Here is a 21143-nt window from a genome sequence, read left to right as displayed (position 1 = left end):
GAAAACAAACTATGACTGTGAAATTATATGTTAAATACAATACTCAGGGTATTTACAGATCCTTAAAAAGTCTTAAGTTAATTAATCTAAATTGTAATCTGTTTTAGAATGTCTTAAATCCATCTCCCAGAGGTCTTAAAATGTCTGAGATTTAAAACATTTTTGTTTTCCTGCATTGCATTTTAAAATGTACAAAATTGATATGCAATTAGAATGAACTAACAAACAGCATATATGTTATTGCATACATGGGGAAACTCCAACTCCAGATTGATTTGTTCCAAACCTATGTTTGTTTAAAAAATTATTTTTTGTATTTTTGCCTTTTTGTTATAGCAAAACTGGTCTTAATTTTGTCTCTGAGTGTTATTAAAAGTCGTATACCTTCATTGTTTATACCTGCAAATACCCTGAATATTAAATTAGGCTGATTTGTAAGTGTGTGGAGTGTGTGTGATTGATTCTTAGCTTCTTTCAAGCCTCTCAGTGAAACACTGTTCACGTGAACAACCTCTGCTCCCTTGGCTCACTTGTAGCTGGCATGTCCACCACATTGTTTGTTGAATCAAGCTATGCCAATTCTACTCTGGTGCTGGGAAACGTGAATGACCATGGCTTCTGAACTTGTTTTACAGTTTCTGTTGCAGTATGCTTGGCAATCATCGTTGGTTTTACCAAAGATGTAATTTCTTACATCTTCTCAAATGACGAGTAAGTGATTTACCCTTTATTTGAACTGTCGGTTTATGACTAGTATGCCGTCACCTCATTTAATTCCTTTATGATCATAGCTCATATAATACTTTACGTATTAACTTGGTGTTACGTAGGTGAGGGGATGGACAAAAGTGCAGAATAATTACTTTATTTATTAAACAAACTAAAACAAACTGACAAACAAACAAAATAAACCAAAGTTTCACTGAATATAAACAGAAAATAAACACGGGTAAACGCAAGACAAAAATACAAGACTGAAATAACTAAAATAACAAAGATGAGAATAAAGTATAAATCAAGACTAAGAAACCAGTAACTCTAGAAACAAAAACCAACCTGACAGACACACAGCAAGGAATCACACAAACCTGATCACAGACAGCAAACAAACTAACAAAAGACTAGACAAAGAAGGCTTGAAACAAAGGGGCTTATATACACATGGAGGGAACAGGAAACTGGAAACACCTGAGGATCAATCAAGAGGGGGCGGGGTTACAAATCACTAATGACAGGGTGGGGCTAGGGCGGAGACAGGACCAAAACACAACAGTAGCACATGGCTGGGAAACATGACAGGAAAACAGAGGGGCAGGAGCACAATAGACCAGGAGAGGGAGACACAACGAGACAGACACGGGCTAAACTGTGACACTTGGATATAATGATCTTTACAGCTTACTTTAAACACTTATGGAACTAGGAATGCAATACACACAGAATTGTCATTAATAGACCAGCTAGAGTGTTAATTATGCAGCATGATCTGAAACATGTGCTCAAAATGTTTTCCCTCTGTTTCCACAGACAGATTAGAGCGAGGGTAGCCACTGTAATGGTCCTCTACGCTCCGTTCCACCTGCTTGATGCAACAGCAGTGAGTCAACAGCTTATCTTCTTGATAACTCACAGGGTTCTTGCTCTAATTGTTTTAGTTTTTTATTTAACCTCCAAAGCTAATGTTGGTCAACACTGTTTAAACATTTTGTTTTAAACACAATTTTCTGAAAGTTAAAGCAGCAATATGCAACAATTGGTATTTTTAGCTCCTGGGCTGAGTATATTTCACATTATCACCACTGAAGTTTATGCGTTTAAAACATGTACATGTCCTTTACTTGCATTTGCTGACAGGCTAAGATCGATCAGGACCCGAACAGTATTTAACTTTAATATGAGCGAGTTTTTATCCATGAATTGTTCTATGGTTTTCTAATTTTAAAAAGCCACATAAAGACTGCATAAAAAAGCCCTCAATTTGAAAACACACACGCGGGTGGACTTGAGACATACAAATGTTTATCCCATAATGTCCAGAAAAAGAGAAGTTGATGCAGACGGACGGCTGTGCTTCAAGGCGAAAGACCGGTATGCCTTTTGTGTTACGAAGAGTGATACTGACCAAAATAAACGCTTTTTAGGAGAGATATAAGTTATGTGTAAATATTTATAAGACAATAGCTGACAAAATCTGTTTTAATGACGTTAATAAACATCACTGTGACAGCGCTAGTCGCAGTTTCACCGCAGAGAGGCACGAGGACGTGAATCACTTATCTAACCAGCCTTTACTGATTTCTGCCCCCAATAATTCTTTCAATAACCTCCAATAGCCTTTAATAGTCTTCAGTAGCCTTCAACAGTCTAACCTTGCAGCCGTGGTGTGTCCACTAAACTCCGTAGTTATAAACATCATGAGGTTAGCAGCGCGCTAACTGACCTGTTTATAATGTCATCCGAGCAGTGACTCCGTGACGGCTGCGCTAAACTGCTGCTGTTAGCTGCTTGGGCTGAAAGATGAACTGTAGAGAGCTGTATTATCCGGTTATTGGGGTTAAAACCTTTATTTCCTATACAGAAGAACTTTAAAAACTGTAAAAACGCTCCAGACTGGCTCAGCTGAGTCCTGTAGCCTGTGGCTGGGCTGTAGCTCTGACTCAGTAAAGACTGCGGGCTTGTGCTGCTGCAGCACTAGTGGTTGGATGAGGAACTGCTAAATCTGAGGAAATGCTAAATCTGTCACATGTTCTTAACAGCTCACAATTTTTTATTTTATATTTATTAAGCCTCTTTTCAGTATCAAACGTTTTGATCAAAGTTAATATAACTTGTATTTGATGTAATTTCTATTCACTTGAATAGTTTGGTTCTTGATTAATGGAGTTTTTGGATTTCATAACATGACAAATTAAAAGGATTTATGTTAATAGAGCAACAAGCAAACATTTTTTCCATTGAGAGTTATTTAACATTAAAGAGTAATTACATTCATTTTATATTACATTTGGTTACATTTTATTACATTTATAAGTTACATCTGGCCCACAGAGGACAGCCAATATGCCAATGTGGCCCTCGGCCAAAATGAGTTTGACACCCCTGCTCTACAGTAGCATAAGGTGAAAAACTTGTGATGCCAAAACTTTTAACCACCAAATGACCACTGCTTATCCTGTACAGCATTTTAAAAATAGCCATAAAAAAATAATTTAGAATATCTCCATGTAACTGTGATATTATGTAGGGTACCTCTGTTCACTACAATTACACAGTCCCCTTTATGGCTATTTTACACAGAAAACATACATAGAAAACCTTAAATGTCAGTGAAAAAGACACAAGTTGATTTAGGAATAACAAGTAATCACTTGTGTTGCCAGCTATTTAGACATTCATTGCTGTGTGTAATTTTCTGAGGTATATAATGCAAGTTTGCAAGAGTTTAGAAATCAATATTTGGTGGAATAACCCTGGCAACATGCATCTTGGCATGTTCTCCTCCACCAGTTTTACACACTGCTTTTGAATAACTTTTTTCCATGTCTGGTGCAAAATTTCAAGCAGTTCAGCTTGGTGTGATGGCTTGTGATCATCCATCTTCCTCTTGATTATATTCAAGAGGTTTTCAATTTGGTAAAATCAAAGAAACTCATAATTCTCTTATTTTTTCCAGCACTATATATATATATACATACATATATATATATATACACGTATATATATACGTGTATATATATATGTATGTATATATATACAGTGAGTCCAAGAAGTATTTGATCCCTTGTTGATTTTCTTCGTTGGCCCACTAATAAAGACATGATCATTCTATACTTTTAATGGTAGATGTATTCTTACATGGAGAGACAGAATATTAAAAAGAAAATCCAGAAAATAAATCTAAGGAATATATATTAATTGATTTGTATTTCATGGAGTGAAATAAGTATTTGATCCCTTAGTATTCATTAGCAGTTCTGGCTTTTACAGACCAGTTAGACACTCCCAATCAACTTGTTACCTGACCTGAAGCCACCTGTTCTCACTAATCACTTGTGTGAAAAACACCTGTCCACAGAATCAGACAGATCACACAGATTTCAAGTCTCCAACATGGGTAAAACCAAAGAGCTGTCACAGGACCTCAGAGTCAGAATTGTTGACCTTCACAAAGCTGGAATGGGCTACAAAAAGATTAGTAAGGTGCTGGATGTGAAAGTAACAACTATTGGTGCAATTATCAGAAAGTTTAAAGAGTATAACATGACAATCAACAGACCTCGGCCCGGTGCTCCAAAGAAGATTTCGCCTCGTGGGGTGGCAATGATGCTGAGAACGGTCAGAAATCGTCCTGCAACCACTCGGCAGGAGTTAGCAAATGACCTGAAGGCAGCTGGGACCACAGTTTGCAAGGAAACAATTGGCAACACTTTGCGCAACAATGGATTCACATCCTGCAGTGCCCGAAAGGTACCCCTGCTGAAGAGAGCACATGTGGAGGCGCGCCTCAAGTATGCCAATGATCATTTGAAAGATGAACCAAGTTATTGGGAGAAGGTTTTGTGGTCAGACGAGACCAAAATTGAACTTTTTGGCCTCAACTCCACCCGCCATGTGTGGAGGAAGAAAAATGCTGCCTATGACCCCAAGAACACTGTGCCCACCGTCAAGCATGGAGGTGGAAGAATAATGTTTTGGGGGTGTTTCTCTGCCAAGGGTACAGGGCTACTTCACCGCATCACTGGGAAGATGGATGGAGCCATGTACCGCACAATCCTGAGGGACAACCTCCTCCCCTCTGCCAGGGATCTGAAAATGGGCCGTGGTTGGGTCTTCCAACATGATAACGACCCTAAACATACAGCAAAGGATTGGCTCAAGAAAAATCACATTAAGGTCATGGAGTGGCCCAGCCAGTCACCAGACCACAATCCGATCGAAAATCTATGGAGGGAGCTGAAGGTCAGAGTTGCCAAGCGACAGCCCACCAACCTTCATGATTTAGAGAGGATCTGCAAAGAAGAGTGGGCCAAAATTCCCCCTGGTGTGTGTGCTAAACTTGTGGTTAACTACAACAAACGTCTCACCGCTGTGCTTGCAAACAAAGGCTTTGCCACTAAGTATTGAGTGTGTTTGGCAAGAGGGATCAAATACTTATTTTCCTCATTGAAATACAAATTAATTAAAATATATTCTTTAAAATTATATTCTGGATTTTTGTCTTGATATTCTGTCTCTCCATGTTAGAATATATCTACCATTAAAAGGGCAGAAGGATAGTGTCTTTATTAGTGGGCAAACAAAGAAAATCAGCAAGGGATCAAATACTTCTTGGACTCACTGTATATATATATATATATATATATATATATATATATATATATATACATACATATATATTTAAGCTGAAATTAACTGTGTTAATGCTGTATCTTCTCACTAAACAGGCAGCTGCTGGCAGTATTGTTAGAGGCTTAGGGAAGCAGAAGCTGGGAGCAGTCGGAAACGTGTTCGGGTATTACGCTGTAGGCTTTCCAATTGGAGTGTCCCTGATGTTTGCTGCTAAAATGGGCATTTTTGGTAGGATAACCCTCTCTGACGTCAATTTTTTTCTCTCCCTCGTGCACATTTTTACTCTGTTAACACTGCTTATTTTCTCTGCTGCAGGTCTCTGGACTGGCCTTTTAATTTGCGTGTTCTTTCAGTCTGTCTTTTTCATAACTCTGCTATCAAAGCTGAACTGGGAAAAGGCCACTGAGGAGGTGAGAGCTGCATTCAAATGTATTTCACACATTTTAACAAATGAAATCAGTGATATTAATTTTGTAATCTGATTACAGGCACAGATCAGAGCTGGAGTACACATGAATGAGAAAGATGACGGTAAGAATTTACTTATTTTGCTAATTGTTTAGTCTCTAGCTATTCATTCATCCTCAATAGACTGCATCATTTTACTGTGAGTTCTCTTTCAGTAGATGCAGTACAGCAGTATGAAGATGTTGGGTCTTATGAAGAAGGCACATACCCAGATACACAGTCACTGATCCAGAAATCATCCGTCTGTACAGTGGGGAAGCCATTATCATTAGGGGCCTTGCTACTTCGCCGGGGACTCACTTTAGCAGCTATGCTCACTATACTGGCTGGTGGTCTTGTCATAAATGTGATTTTAAACAGGTAGAGAGAGAGAGAGAGAGAGAGAGAGAGAGCGAGCAGAAGGACACTGATGAATATGGCCAGAGCTGTGTGATTGGGCTCAGAAGAACATGGACCCAAGTAGGGGTTGGGCCAGTTGCCCTGAAATCGCCGGAGAGTGCCGATCCTCAGAGGGCATCCTACCCTTTAGGGTATTTATGGACGTTTGTATTTATGAATAAGATTAGACAAGAGTCTGTAAGAGCATACTATGTTAAAGTCAATAAATTATATTTTGAACCTTGCTACCTACATAAACATACTTTAGAATTTAGAGTCAAAAAATATATATATATATTGTAATCTACATTTCCTTATAGTGAAAACATTCTGACCAGTTTATCCCAGTTTTAATACAGAGATGAGATGTTTCAGTGCTACATTGATGTTAATGTACTACAAGAACTAACCAAAGGTTCTACCATGTATGTGTTTATCTCTTTTCTTATTTACAAATAGGAAGTTTGTTCCCGTTTTATAATACTGGAATACAATATAGTGTAATTTTAACGTTCTGTTTTCCAGGCCTGGGAAGTGCTGGAATTTTGGAGAAAGTGCTTGAAAATGCTTGAAATTGCATTTACATTACAACAAATATCGGACTAAATAAATTCGCTTGAAGAAAAAAACTGCAGAGCGTAAAATAAAAAAGGCTTCGCTCGCGCCTCCACGTATGTGTAACAACGAAGTCCGGTGTTCTGTCGAGTTATGCTACCCTGTCAAACCGTGCTACCCTAGTGTATGCCCATCAATAAAAAAAAATTGATCAATAAAATACTAAAAATATTTCAAATGAATAAAAAATAATTAATATAAAATAAAAACTCATTTAAAACACAATCAAAAGCTATCTAATAGTGCGGAGAATAATATCAGTTTCAGTTAGTTTCAGTTTCAAATAATTGAAACAGCTCCCCAAAACCTCAACCTATCCTTTATATTTGACAATATTTGATTAACTTTACAGGTCCTCACTCATCTTAATTTATTTAACTATACTGAGTTTTCAAATTATTTCTAGCCTCGCGCTGAATTCAGTTCCGCGCTGCGGAAGAGAGCGAGAGAGAGAGCGCGCGGGCAGCGCAGTGCGGCGCGGCGCATTTTGCCTGATTTCTCTTGTTTAAATATCAATAAATATGTGAATTTAATATTTTTTACTACCATTATATTTTACTTCACTTGATAAGATCTTATTTATTATTTTTTTTAAATGCAATGCCGCGCGCGCTTTTCTTGTGACTGACGCTAAACTGTTTGATCCAGCTGTTATATTATATTATGTTATATTAATACCATTTTAACGTTTTTCGTTTCTATGTTTTGAAATTCGTTAGATTATATTTTTGTCAACATTTTGGGTTCTTTTCGTTTGTTATTTTTCAAATAAAAGTAATAGAATTTACATAATTTAAAGTAAGTCAATTACTTTTACTAGTTACATTTATAGTGAGGTAACTCCATTAGTAACTAGTAAATATAACTGATTTTTCAAAGTAAGCCCAACACTGGTTGACAATGCGCAAGTTTCCCAACGCACAACGAGCAGGCTTATTCTATTTGCCTGAATAACATGAAATGTTTAAAATTAATACAGACATGTAGAAAAAACGAAGACAAGCTGTAACCTAGATATAAATAATAATAGAATAATAATAATAATAGAATAATAATAAATAATAAAATAATATTATATTATTATTATTATTATATTTATAGAAGTAGGGTATTTAAATTTTCATCCCTGACTCTAATTAATTTAAGTTATATACCTGATTTGATATTTTTCCATACAATCCCTGCTCAAGTTTTAGGTGAAGGAGACCCAAAGAAGGTCAGTGCATGTTTCTGGAAAAACAAAAAAGTGGGCGTGGGTCATAAATGACGATATGGGTGCTGACACACTAAAAAAGCTTATCAGTTTTGGAAGAGCATCTGTTTTTAGTTTAGCCTCTTCCTTCTTTTTTCTTTTTTCGCTCACATCCCACTTGTACACTTAATTTCACCTTAATTCCGTCTTTCACAAGCACATGGCATATATATATATATATATATATATATATATATATATATATATATATATATATATATATATATATATATATAATCAGTGGCGGATGCTGGTCTTTCGAGGAGGTGAAGCTCAATTTCGGCCTACATCTTAACATATGTTGTTTTATTTATACGTAAATTCTACTCTCCCTGAGATGTTTTTTTTTGTAAACAAAAGGCATTATTTTCATGTTTTCACTACACAACTAAAAGGTACACCATTCTTTACATTGAAGAGTTACATAAAAAGACGCTATGACATGAATAAACATAAAATGATCAGTAAAAAAACATTACGCAAAAAAGTTGGTAAAGGAAAAAAATGCAGGTAAATTTATTTCCTTTTTGCACAGTTTTGATTTTCTTGAATAATCCCTTTATTATTTTTAATTATTTTAATGATAACACAATACTTAATACTGGCCCCTGTTGATATATGTCCTGAGATGGTTTCATCAAGAGGCATGGCCAACATTACATTTTATTTGTTACAGCACTTCCAGTCAGCCAGCTCACTTTATCATACCAGGACAGCTGAAAAGACCTGTTACTTTTCCCCACATTTTGCACCAAATTAATCTGAGCAGTTGATCTGCCCTGCTGTTTAACTCTAAGTTTTTCTTCGTAAGGAAGACTATCAAATGGCGCGAGGCTAGTATGAAGTGTGTCCGTCTGTGAGTGCTCTGTGACGGTGGAGGGGCTGAGCAGCACCCGCTGGACAGAAACTGCGATAGAAAAGAGTGATAGAAGTCAGAAAGAGTGATAGAAGTTAGTCTTCAAACACAAGCAGCTATATATATATATATATGTATTTACTTACATTTTTTTTTACAGATTGTAAAATGCACCTGGGAAAAAAAAAAAATTATCAGAAAAATACTACAGGTAGGTAACCCAGGTCCAGAAAGTAAAAAGCCAACCCAGGGTTTTTTATCTGCCCAGGGGGTTGGTACAAAGACCTAGGTTGAATTTTTTACTTTCTGGACCTAAGTTACCCACCTTTACATTTTTAGTAAAAAATGATTGAAAGTTATTTGCCTAGTGATCTTTTGGGTCCCGGTTTCATTATTGACCCAATCAAGTTGGATAGCAAGCAAACTCTACACACAGGTGATACATTTTGAATCATAAAACGTTTTATTTAATTTCTTCTTCTTCTGCAATTACCGAACACAATTCTGATTGTGTTCACATAAATATAATACCATCTCTTGCAGTGTGACAAAAAGCAAATCAATAATTTTGAGTGTTTGTACGTATAAATGTTCTTAACTCACCCCCATATTTTACATATTACAGTAACTGCTCAATCAAATGAATAGGGTAAACATATGATAAAGAACATTGGTATTTAAATTGTGTGAAACTGACAGCAATAAATCCTTAATTCCTGCTATTTACTTACCTAGAAGTATTTTTTTTCTCAGTAGCATAGTCACTGTGAAGTTATCATTATCATTAATATACCACAGCTAAAAGGTGCTGGAAAAACTAGAAAATGGCCTTGAAAGTGCTTGAATTTTACCTTGTGAAAGGTATATGAACCCTGTCTTATTTACTGTGAGACTGGCACCTTACCAGTTTACAGACATATGTCAACATTCCTATCCCAATAAAGTGCAATACATTATGCTCAGTATACTTAGTATACACTGATCAACCATAACATTAGCACTAATATTATAGTGCATTAACCTAATGTGAATTATGTCCCCCTTGTGCCACCACAACAGACCTGACCAATCAAGACCTTGAACCCACATAACCACTGAAGACATTATTAGAAGATACCTTTAAGTCCTGTAAGTTTAGAAGTAGCCAGTTCATCAACTGTCCTTTTCTTGGACCCCATTTGGTATGCATTCACCACTACATAGTAGTAACATCTCACAAGATCCACCTGATTATTTTAGACCATTTTTGACATTCTCTGACTCAATTGCCTAGCCCTGGCTCAGATCCCTAAGCCTGCCCAACTTTTTACTTGCTGCCCTTGACAGGTGCCACTATAGGTGAAGATAATCAATGTGTTTGTCTTTGTCAGTCAGAGCTGTTAATCGGTGTACCAATATGCATCCAGTCCTTGGTCCATCAGGCTCAAAAGGACAATGTTTGTGTGGTGAGTGGAGCAGGTGAAGTGAAGTTCTCCCAGTCCATAGTGCTGTTGGTAATGAAGGCCACCTCAGGCAGAGGAACAGTAAGATGTACGACTGTCCCAACAGCCAGGATCAGAACAGCAGCCAGAGTGGTCAGGCCTCTCCTGATCATAAGCTGAGAGGTGGACAGCATTGATGCTGCAGAACTCTTTTCTTCTTCTTGTCCCACTTCCTGTCTTTCTTGAGCTACTGGAGGACTTCTTTCCTCGGTCTGGTCTCGAGAGCTCACAATCTGATAGCTATTCCCATTCTAAAAATAGAATATGAAAAAAATTATATTTTTCTTTGTGCTTTCTGGTTTACAGTATGGAAAGTTTAAGATGATAAAGCAAGTTAGACTGGTTAGCCTGGTTAAACTGGTTGACCATTTTTAAGGTTTGACCAGCACAGAGTATGTATTTAAATTTGATGGTTTACAGTAGCTCAGGGCCATCAAACCCATCCACACTGAACCGATGCAACCACATTTGCTGGTATCTGTGTAGAAACAAAACCATGTGGACAGGTTTAACACCACTGGTTTAGCTGGTTTACAAGCATGAGCAACCTGACCAAACAAGACAACCAGTATAATCAGCATGACCAGCTATACCAAGCTGGAAAACCAGAATCAATTGCAACATGCACTATGCTAGTTACGAGCTGGTGTAACACTACAGGGAATGTTTTCATCTGTATGATTAGCTTTTCAACCACTTTGACCATCACCAACCAACTTGCAATATTAAGTTAAAGTGGTGTATTAAAGCAGAACACTCAAATGGGCATGAAAGTGGGTCGTCAGGACCAGGGTTGAGAAAAACTGACCTGGACCATCTAATGGGCCAAAAAGCATTTCAGCAGAGACAACTTTAAAAAGAATAAGAACAAGTGTAAGAGAACTACTTAAACCAAGAATACTGTAACTTACCTCTCCATTTGTGACTGCAAGGAAAAAGCTATCGGAGAGGCGATGGCTGGATCTACGGTCGGAATGGATTACAGTCTTCCCCATTCCAGCACGCTCAATAGCCTTCAAGAAGAGCAGATACTCAGCATTAACTGACGCCATTAACAACCACCATCTACACATGGATTATCATATGACAGAACTTCACCAAATGTACCTCCTCCGTCATTTTCTTCCAGTTTAGTCTGAAGATAATGACTACAAAATAGATTGCTAGCAAAAAGACAGCAACAAGGAGGCCCAACCAGAAGCCTGTTAATAAGACAAGAGATGGGAAGTCAGGAAAATGTCTGCTTAGAACAGCATAGAATGCTGCTGTCCAAACAATGCTGAAATAATTTATGTAATATGGGTAGACTCATGAAATAAAAAACAAACCAGCAATTTGCAGCTTAGCTGGATAGGTCAGAATGATGCTGAGAGGAAGTCCAATTAGGTAGTAACCAAGAAGGTTGGCAATAGCTGCTATCTTCTGCTGCCCAGTGCCCAAAAGAATTCCCATTCCAACACACTGAGAAAAAACAACAGTCACAAACAGCAGAAGATAAGTAACAATTGTATGCCCAGATGTTTGTGGAGACTTCAGGTAGAAAAGTACTACCAATTTAATATAACACTCTAAAGCAGATAAACAGACACTGAGCTGTAAAGCAGTGCAATTATCTTCTCTGGAATGCCCCCAACCACTATTGTAGTCATGTGGGGCTAGGTGGGTTTGTACATAAAGAGCCCAAATGGCCCACAATGCCCACTTTTGGCTTTTCCTTGGGTTCCATCTAGATCCTATCTACAGTATACAATCCAGACAGGACCCATGTTTATTACTGGTATCCCTACTGGTCCTACCACTCACCCTGGTCACTGACATTCATATATGGGGCCAACAAAAATGCCTGGAAAGAAGCAACATCCAATAATTTTGAGGCTGAGTTGGGCCACAGCAATGGCCAAAACCTAGTAAAAAAAGTCTTCCCTGGATTGTAGATTAAGTTAACCATATACAAGCAAGATAAACCTTTCTTTAAACTCTTCATTTTAGAATAACCAAAGAATAAGCAGGTGTCAAAATACTTTTGTCCATAGTGTGTATTTCAAGAACTCACCAATATTCCATTAAAGAACTGAAGAGGGCAGTAGATACCCATGAGTTCAGAGACCAACTCTGCTATGCTCCTGACGATAGATAGAGATAGAAAGATACTTTATTTATCGCGAAGGAAATTTAGGCATCCAGCTGCAATAACACAATACAATAAGAAACATACTCAGACAAATCAAAACACAGAAGAATAGAAAATATATAAGACTATAAAAACCTATACAAGGTAAGGATCTATCTGTAAACGGAGCAGTGCAGTAGATGTCGCTAATGGTCATTAAATAAATAAATAATTAACAGAGTAAAGTTCAATGTGCAATGACATTGCTTACGAAAGTGACTGATGTGACATAGAAATATAATATAAATATGCATACGTTAGAAGACAATGTGAATACCCAATCATGAGTAAAGTGTACTTGAATGTAAGTGAGGTTGGGTAAGTGTTAATATAAATAATTAAGTGGTTGAATAATGTCCATGTGGTGTGACTGGATTAAAAGATTGAAAGTGAAGGCAGACATGGTAGAATCTGTTAAAAGCAGTGAGAAGTTAAACTTTTTTCACTGCTCTAGTTGAGAACATTAAACCGGTTGAACAGACTTACTCATCTGAGGTAAAAATGAAGGCAATGACTGTTTTTGTAGAGGCGATCACAACACCCAGAAGGATTGCCAGTATAGCTGTAAAGAGAGTGGAGGTTTGGATTAAGCCTCAATCTTACTTTGTTAGTTGATGGGTTAGTTATGAATTTTATTTAATAACAGTGTTGTCACCTGCTAAGATGAGAGAAACCTTGCTAGTGTGAATGGCTCCGGCAGTGTTCCCAGCTCCTAGTGCGTTACCCACACGCACACATGCTGCACCTTGCAAACCTAATGGAATCTGGATATACAGCATAAACACACAGTACTCAAAAGTCTGACACTCATTGTAAATTGTCTGAAGACAATTTGCTATTACATACAAAGACTAAGAATCTTACAGGGTAACTACTGTATGTGCAAAACTGCAACCACATTCCATTTAAGATTATTTCTTATCATAATCAGACATTGTAAGTTTGTCTGTAAATCACCTGTAAAGTTTGGTGTAAAGCAGAAATTGAGTTGTTTTCTTAAAATATTGGAAATTTGCCTGGAAAAAGGTGTAAAGTAATGAAGTACAAACAATTTGCTACCTTAGGCAGACATTTTGGTTATCTATACTTCACTGAGGTAATTATTTTTCAGGCGACTTTTTACTTGTACACATTTCACTTAATTATATACAATTTCTACTCCTTACATTTTAAAAATAGCCTTGTTACTATTTAATTTTAGCTTGTTTTTATTTTGGCTTCTCATTGATCAAAAAAACTCTATCCAGACAAATTTCTCCATCCAGATAGAGTAAATCTGATTGTGGTTGAATGAGAAGTGTAAACATCTATCTATCACACCTGCACACATCAGACACCCACACTCCAGCAAGAACATGGCAGACGTATGTAGTCTAGTATGAAGATGATCCGTGCAGAGTCTCAAGAGAACTCCAGACAAACGTACAACTAAACTTCTTTAATATATTTACATTCTATTAAAATACATTCATTTTCAATGGGCATATATGCAGCTGAAACAGGGAGCCCAGTGCATAGTAAAAAATGTGTTTTGGGGAGGAGGGTTAGTGCAATATAGGCTCCTGTGGCAGGGCCTAAGCTTTTGTATTTAATGTCGTTTTTCTCCCCTTATATTACATTTACGCTTATACTTTAAGTAGTTTTGAAACCAGTACTTTTACACTTTTACTTAAAGAGTAAAAAGCTTGACTTGATACTTCAACAGAAGTATATTAAACCCAAGTATCTCTACTTCTACCTGAATAATGAATGTGAATACTTTTCACACCTTCGGTGCAAAGCCATCATTAATCATTATGCAGAACAGCTCAAATCCAGTTTTTTTTTTAAAGTCATCGAATTTGCTTAAACTTAAACTGTGGCATTCACTTACTTTAGCTGATGTTTAGCTGTTAGATGTCAGTAATATATTACACATTTTGGTTCATGTGGGTAAATGAATATTGAGAAGGATAAAAGATCACATCCTTCATTACCATGTAGACTATGTAAGCCAGCATTATGACCACGTGCTGAGCTGCCAGGTCAACCTCTCCCAGCATTCCTGTGAGGAAAAGAGGAACAAAGTCTGAAGAAGAATTCTACTTAAACTTAACTTAAACTGAAAATCTTTCACTCTAATAAGCTGTACATAACAAACATATGCAGTACTATGACATTCATAGTTTCTTACTCACAGCAGACATTATTAAATTATGTATTTATGCTTAACTAAGTCTATAGATTTTTTAAAGTTAAAATGATCTGTTGAGAGAGACCACCTGCTAAGAATCCCCCAATCTCATAGATCCACCAATCAAAGCAAGCCATTAGTGTGCTAGGAATAGCCAGCTTCATGTAAGCCCCCCAATCCTGTAGTGACTCTGAGGACCAGCCTGTATAAGTGAAGAGAAAGCAACAGTGCAAAATAGAGCTACAAAACTGCACCATTTTGTTGTTTTACAGGGTTTTACTTGTTAACCACAGAAGAAATATAGTAAAGAAGTGTAATAAATGGTAAGGAAGGCTTATAGAGATAGAGTGTCAGATATGGAAAAAAGTGACAGCACTTAAATATGTTTTTTTTTTTTATAGTTTTATTTAAATTTTTTTCCCATTTTCTCCCCAATTTACATGGCTAATTACCCAACTCATTCGTTAGGACTCCCCCTATCACTAGTGATGCACCAACTGAATTCAGAGACACCACCACTTTTTGAACAGCTGCTGATGCAGCATTGTCATGTAGCATCACATTGTGCTCAGAGGAAAGCGCAGCGACTCGGTTCTGATACATCAGTTCACAGACACCTTGTGCTGCAGACATCAATTTCGGAGTGATGTGGGGAGAGATCGCCATCTACTCACCCAGAGAGAACAAGGCCAATTGTGCTCTTTCAGGGCTCCGGCAGCTGATGGCAAGCTACATGAACAGGATTCGAACCAGCGATCTCCTGATCTTAAATATGTTTTTAAGATACATAAGGAAAAATCTTAGAATTGGTCAAAAAATTGCAGAATGGGCTGACAATCAATTAGCTGGAGCATGCTGTTTTTAAATGTAGTTAAATGGAATGTATGAAGAGACCTATTGTCACCTGTTAACTTAATTTATTGTGAGTGTCACGAATATATCTGGATAAGGATTTTACTTAATACAAGTGTAAACACACCCAAGACACATTTTAAACAGATACAAATCCAATTATTCAAACCACTTCAGGAGGTGATCTGAGCTGTTTTGGCAGAGTGAACACATGCATCTCTCAAAGAGCCATTTAACATGCATTTACACTTGATATTCAAAAGCAGGTGATTGTGAGGTAATTATTACTGCTTTTTTAGTAACACTGGGTGGGGGTTTGATTGTTGGAGGGGTTTTGCAGAGATAGATATGTTTGCACTGCTATGTGACTCAAATGCGTTCTTATACAATCTCCTGAAGTTGTTTGAATGATCAGGGGTAGGTTTCCTGAGTTTTGTAACGATAAGAGCTTTGTTAATTTGTACTTAAGATTGATCGTTAATTAAAGTGTTTCCCAAACACTTGCATAACTAAAGTACTACATAAACTCACTTGCAAATTAACGAGTAACCCGACCCAGTCGTTATTCTGAAAGAACATCTCTAAGTGGATTCTGCTTGCAGTTCAGCACCTTAAACACCAGAGACCGCCAATTTTGAGGAAGAAAAATTATTATTTTTGTGGTTTAATTATTATATTATATTATATTATAATTAATGCTGTAATAAAGGCAATTTATACTTGCATTTTGTGTCCAGGTTTAAACAGGGTCAAACTCACCACCCCATGTCTTTACATGGAGTTTCTTTATCCGAATGTATGTAAACAACGCAATGCAGCTGAAGATCTGAGCAAAACTGTTGGCTGCTGCAGAACCACTGAAATGGAAGCATAAATATTTATGAAAAAAATGAGTATCTTTTAAGAGGAGCTAGAAAATTAGAAAAGAACAACATAAACAAAGCACACTCACTGTACTCCGAGGTCCAACCAAAAGAGCAAAACATAGTTAGCTAGAACGTTCACGATATTGACCACCACAGATGCGTACATTTGAGGCATGATCACACCCTGGACAAAAGTCATTAAAGCATGGTTTAAACACAGAGATCACATTACTGTGCAGCTTAACCTCTGTACTGTAATGTATGTATCTCAATCAACAAACCTGGTTTTGCAGGTAAGACCGCTGCAGCTGGTACAGAAACATGGCCTGTACATTGGAAGAAAACCAAGCAAACATTAGAAAGCACTGATATGCCCATAGATATGATGTCACATCTTTTGTAAAATATAAAGAAATGAAATATTGGCCTTACTGGAACAGCAGGAATGTAAGCAACAACATAAATCTGTGCTATCCTGGAAAAAAAAAAATACAAGACCTATATTATTGCTGTGATTGTGTTTAAAACCCTTAAGACCCTGTAGACCACACTTCTTCACATTCATACATACATTATTGTTGAAATGAGCATTGATTTATAGGCCCTACAATAGAAGCCTATTGATACATTAAATAAAACTGTTACAAACTAGTTCACAACAGGGTCTGCATTATTATTAATAACTTGAATATTAAACCCAGGTTTCAGGGGGTAGTTTTAACATCATCACTTGCATCTGTGGTAGAGCTATACACAGCAAATCTACATAAAAGATGAAGCCCAAAGCCCTATCCAGTCGGGATTAGTTTCTCAGGGGTACATCTGTAAAAGATATTTCACACTTCTACTCTTGCATCTGGTCTGCAATTGAAAAAACAGGAGGACCAGTGAGGTTTTAGACTTTCTCTGTCACGTGACATTGCGTTCAGTAGCTTCTCCATTTCCGCTGTTGTGTTTATGTGAATCTCCATGGAAACATGCACCAAAGTGGACTAATAGCTATTTTATTAAAGATGTGGACTAAAATTACCGGAGAACCACGGAGTTCAGCGAAACACAGTAAGTAATTCAGCCTGTAATTTTCTCAGAGGACCCCACATAAAAGAGAAAACTATTCCAGGCCCCCCTGAGAAACTAATCCCGTCGAGATAGGGCTCAAGAATGGATTTTGTTTAAGCTAGGGGTGTAATGGTACTAGAGATGGAACGATCGATCGGCAGTGTATCGGTATCGGCCGATTTTTAGCCAAAATACGGTATCGGCGATCGGCCACTATTCCGCTGATTTTAGCCGATCCGATTCAGAAGTTTAGAGTTAAGCTGTAAAGCAGAGCTGTGTGTGGATGGCCGGAGAAACTGCTCGCTTACAGGAAGCTACAGTTCCTCCTCCAACCACTAGCCGGAGCTGCAGCAGCAGAACCTCTGTCTTTACACCAGTCACAGAGCTACAGCCCAGCCACGGGCTACAGGCAAAGAGCGTCTGGAGCGTTTTTACTGTTTCTGCAGTTCATGTGTAGGACTAATGCGCCTCACAGTGAAAAGAAAAAGATTTTTAACCACAATAACAGGATAATACCGCTCTCTACAGCAGCTAACCTCAGGAGCAGTCACAGAGCTCGGTTAGCTCACAAGCTCAGCAGCAAACAGCCGCATCAGTCTCGAAGCTAATTAGCTCACAAGCTAACAACAGCAGGGGACTATAGTCAGTGATTTAAAAACTGGATATGCATAAGTTTTCGCTCCTCACTGCAGTTTCTGTGTGCTCACACTCCAGCTCCTCCACTCCGTATCGCTTTATACTGGACGCGCTGAGGAAGCCCCAGTTCCGCTCAGATAAAATTAAAGGCACGTTGCAGTTTGCGCGCTGCTCACCTCAGAATGTTTATAACTGCGCGGTTTAGTGGACACGACTTCCAGGTAAGAGTGTAGAAGGCTACAGACGACTATTAAAGTCTATTAGAGGTTATTAAAAGGCTTCTTGGGGACAGAAATCAGTAAGAATACACAGCGCTGTCACAGTTTCGTAAAATAAAAAAGTCTTCTTTGTGTTGTACTGTTTATTAATATCATTAAAACAGATTTCGCTCATTCCAACTATTTGGAAATTTAGTTAAAAACTCCGTTTTATTGCTGTAACGTTACTTACTAAAAATGCGGAGTTTAAATTAGGTCCGCGCTCGTAATAGTTAATGAGGGCAGGCAGAGTCAGGCTGGATTTTTAGCCCAATCTAAGCTCTATCTGGAAGAACAACAGCTCTAGATTACTGTTGTTCTTAATAAAATAATATATTATTAGTTATATTTTAACAGTAAATATGACCTATTTTAAGCAGTAAGCTAACTCCGAAAAACAGGCTGTGAGGTGGCTGATGTTGGGATACATTCCTGCGGTATTGGCATATAATTATAAAAAATCTGGTGTCTTATAACTATTTACACATACCTTATATCTCTCCTGAAAAGCGTTTATTTTGGTCAGTAGAAGTCTTGTGTTTATTTACTATCAGCGTAGATTACCAGTGTTTGCTTAGGCGTGGATGTAATTAGGGAAATCTATACCAGGTTTGCCTGGCACCTGTGTGGCATTAATGTGGCATCTGGCCCCGCCCAATATCGGTATCGGCGATTGGCGATCGAGATGAAAGATGATCGGCGATCGGAATCTGCCCCAAAAACACTGATCGGTCCATCTCTAAATGGTACACAACCATTATTTGGACCTTGTGGTTCTATGCAAGTATGTTACAATGTAATATAATATAATCCAGGTTTCTTTTTAAATAAAGTTTGTTTTATCGCCTGTAGTGAGTTAATTAAGCTGTAAGCATCATTGTGTTATCATGTTTCCACACTAAAAAGCAAACACAATATTCTTGTCCAATCCATCATGATTTTATGACTTGAAATAGAAAGGTAAAGCCAGAACTTTGGTGAAAGAATTTACAGTTGTCTAGAGTTTACAGAGTCATATTCATGCAGCAGCAAAAAAGGGAGAGGTGAAAAAAACAGAGCAGTGAGATTGAATTTTGTGTAACACAAGTTACACACTTGTGAAATTACAGTAGCCTAACGTGTATTCTCTGTTCGAATTCAATGACCCCACTGTAGTGACAATTTGCCACAAATAGATTGGCCACAGACCATCACACCCCTAGTTTCAACAGATTTGATATGTCACAACTGTTTCTACCTATGGTAAATTTACCACAATGAACACAATGAAAATCTACTATCACTATTCTACTGAATTTCCTTTAGTATATATTGAGTAAGCTTATTAGTCACCTGGCCACCTCAGGGTCTTGCCCCACCAAGAGGAGAAGGGGCTGAGTGTTGATGAGCAGAGCCCAGCATGGCAGACAGAAAAGCAGCAGGATCAGGACTCCCCTCTGCAGGATCACCCCCACATGAAGAAGATTCTTACTCCCAAACGTCTGAGGATAATAGCAGAACACTCTTCATTAGAGAATCTTCATTCTGATATCTTATTGTTGATATCAGTTTTTTAAAAAATTGGTACAAACAGTATTCTTCATTTAGGTACATTTATTATTAGAAGCACTAATGTAAGCAAATGTGTGGATGTTTATATTAAAAAAACATTTCATTTAATGTGTAAACTCTACTAAATGCTATTAAAATGTGTTCTTATTATTTTTGTCACTATTAAATACAGTAGTCCAGAGTACAGTCCAGTCACAACCAATCCAATAGAGCTTTGTATCTCCCCATGTCTAGTACAGAGGAAATGTACGGATTCTCAGGATGGAATCAGTTGTTCTGGTTTCCACAAACTTATTAATTCAGAAAAAATCTTCTTTATCTTGCTTTTTCTTGGTCAGGGTTGTGCTGTGTGACAGGTAAGTGTGGTTTGGCTGTGGTTTATATATAGAGTCCTGCACATGTGTTGCTGAGGGTTATTGACTATATTTTTAAATACAAAATGAATAATATGTAATTACCATTGTTTTTAAACAAAATCAGCATAACAGCTGAGTAACTTTATTGCTAAGTAAAATATAACAGGCAATACTGAGGTCAGCATATGACATCCATATATGAATGATAAGCCTTTAACGTAATTATTGTGACCAGAATACACATATACATGGTAAGAACTTACTTAATTAACTCAATTATTTGAAACACTAAATTTGATGAATGTAATTTAAATATTGAATTATTGTTATTTGGACGATTGTTTTTATGAGTCAAGGAAAAGGAATGACTAAAATTCACATACCTGAGAGACCAGCGTATCACACGCTAAAGTTAGTCCATATCCTGTTGCTGTGGCAGTTACATGTATTGTCTGAAAAGCAATAGAATTTTGACAGTTATTTGAAATGATATACCAATATCATTTACTTTTATTTTCCTGTAAAGTAGTTCCTGGACTCATTAATGTATTGAAATCTATTTAAATCATTACTTAGGAGCCACAAGAGGGACTCACTGCTGAAGCCATGCCATAGCCTGCCAGCTCAGTGTTCCCCAGACGCCCACAGAACATTGTGACCACAAAGAAAAGGAGGAAGTTCAGGAACCGGCACACAAGCTGGAGATACAAAAACAGCAATATTTCCAACAAAGATGAAAGAATCAGTGTGGTGTTTAGGAAGAAACAATGAATTAACAGAAATGTTAACAATGTACATTAAATTACACAGATGACAGACGCTCT

The 21143-nt window shown here is 37.4% G+C and overlaps 2 protein-coding genes across 7 annotated transcripts in view; one reads left to right on the top strand and one right to left on the bottom strand.

Annotated features, from left to right (window-relative positions):
• Positions 1-21143, top strand: part of slc47a3 (solute carrier family 47 member 3) — a 37881-nt gene that overhangs the window by 8678 nt on the left and 8060 nt on the right. Inside the window, exons 12-17 of one of the 4 annotated variants that reach the window (XM_022670499.2) lie at positions 636-711; positions 1528-1597; positions 5445-5577; positions 5665-5759; positions 5838-5880; positions 5976-6440. In XM_022670499.2, coding sequence (XP_022526220.2) covers positions 636-711; positions 1528-1597; positions 5445-5577; positions 5665-5759; positions 5838-5880; positions 5976-6181 — 623 coding nt within the window. In that variant the 3' untranslated portion in view covers positions 6182-6440. Of the gene's footprint in view, positions 1-635; positions 712-1527; positions 1598-5444; positions 5760-5837; positions 5881-5972; positions 6441-21143 lie in introns of those variants that run through there. The other 3 variants (XM_022670496.2, XM_049466886.1, XM_049466888.1) reach the window with 3 other exon arrangements.
• The window catches only part of LOC103045605 (multidrug and toxin extrusion protein 1), a 31970-nt gene continuing 20185 nt past the window's right edge, over positions 9359-21143 (bottom strand). For 2 of the 3 annotated variants that reach the window (XM_049466885.1, XM_007237919.4), the window contains 16 exons: positions 20916-21017; positions 20703-20771; positions 19745-19893; positions 16893-16935; positions 16742-16786; positions 16547-16644; positions 16354-16451; positions 14831-14944; positions 14546-14613; positions 13225-13333; positions 13056-13131; positions 12453-12522; positions 11728-11860; positions 11507-11601; positions 11311-11412; positions 9359-10650 (listed from right to left, as the gene is read on the bottom strand). In XM_049466885.1, the coding sequence (XP_049322842.1) occupies positions 10342-10650; positions 11311-11412; positions 11507-11601; positions 11728-11860; positions 12453-12522; positions 13056-13131; positions 13225-13333; positions 14546-14613; positions 14831-14944; positions 16354-16451; positions 16547-16644; positions 16742-16786; positions 16893-16935; positions 19745-19893; positions 20703-20771; positions 20916-21017 (1680 nt within the window). In that variant the 3' untranslated portion in view covers positions 9359-10341. The remainder of the gene's footprint in view (positions 10651-11310; positions 11413-11506; positions 11602-11727; positions 11861-12452; positions 12523-13055; positions 13132-13224; positions 13334-14545; positions 14614-14830; positions 14945-16353; positions 16452-16546; positions 16645-16741; positions 16787-16892; positions 16936-19744; positions 19894-20702; positions 20772-20915; positions 21018-21143) is intronic. The other variant, XM_007237920.4, reaches the window with a different exon arrangement.

The sequence above is a fragment of the Astyanax mexicanus genome, chromosome 18, assembly GCF_023375975.1.
Source record: "Astyanax mexicanus isolate ESR-SI-001 chromosome 18, AstMex3_surface, whole genome shotgun sequence".
In the NCBI taxonomy this organism is placed as follows: domain Eukaryota; kingdom Metazoa; phylum Chordata; class Actinopteri; order Characiformes; family Acestrorhamphidae; genus Astyanax; species Astyanax mexicanus.
This window is presented reverse-complemented; position numbering and strand designations above follow the sequence as displayed.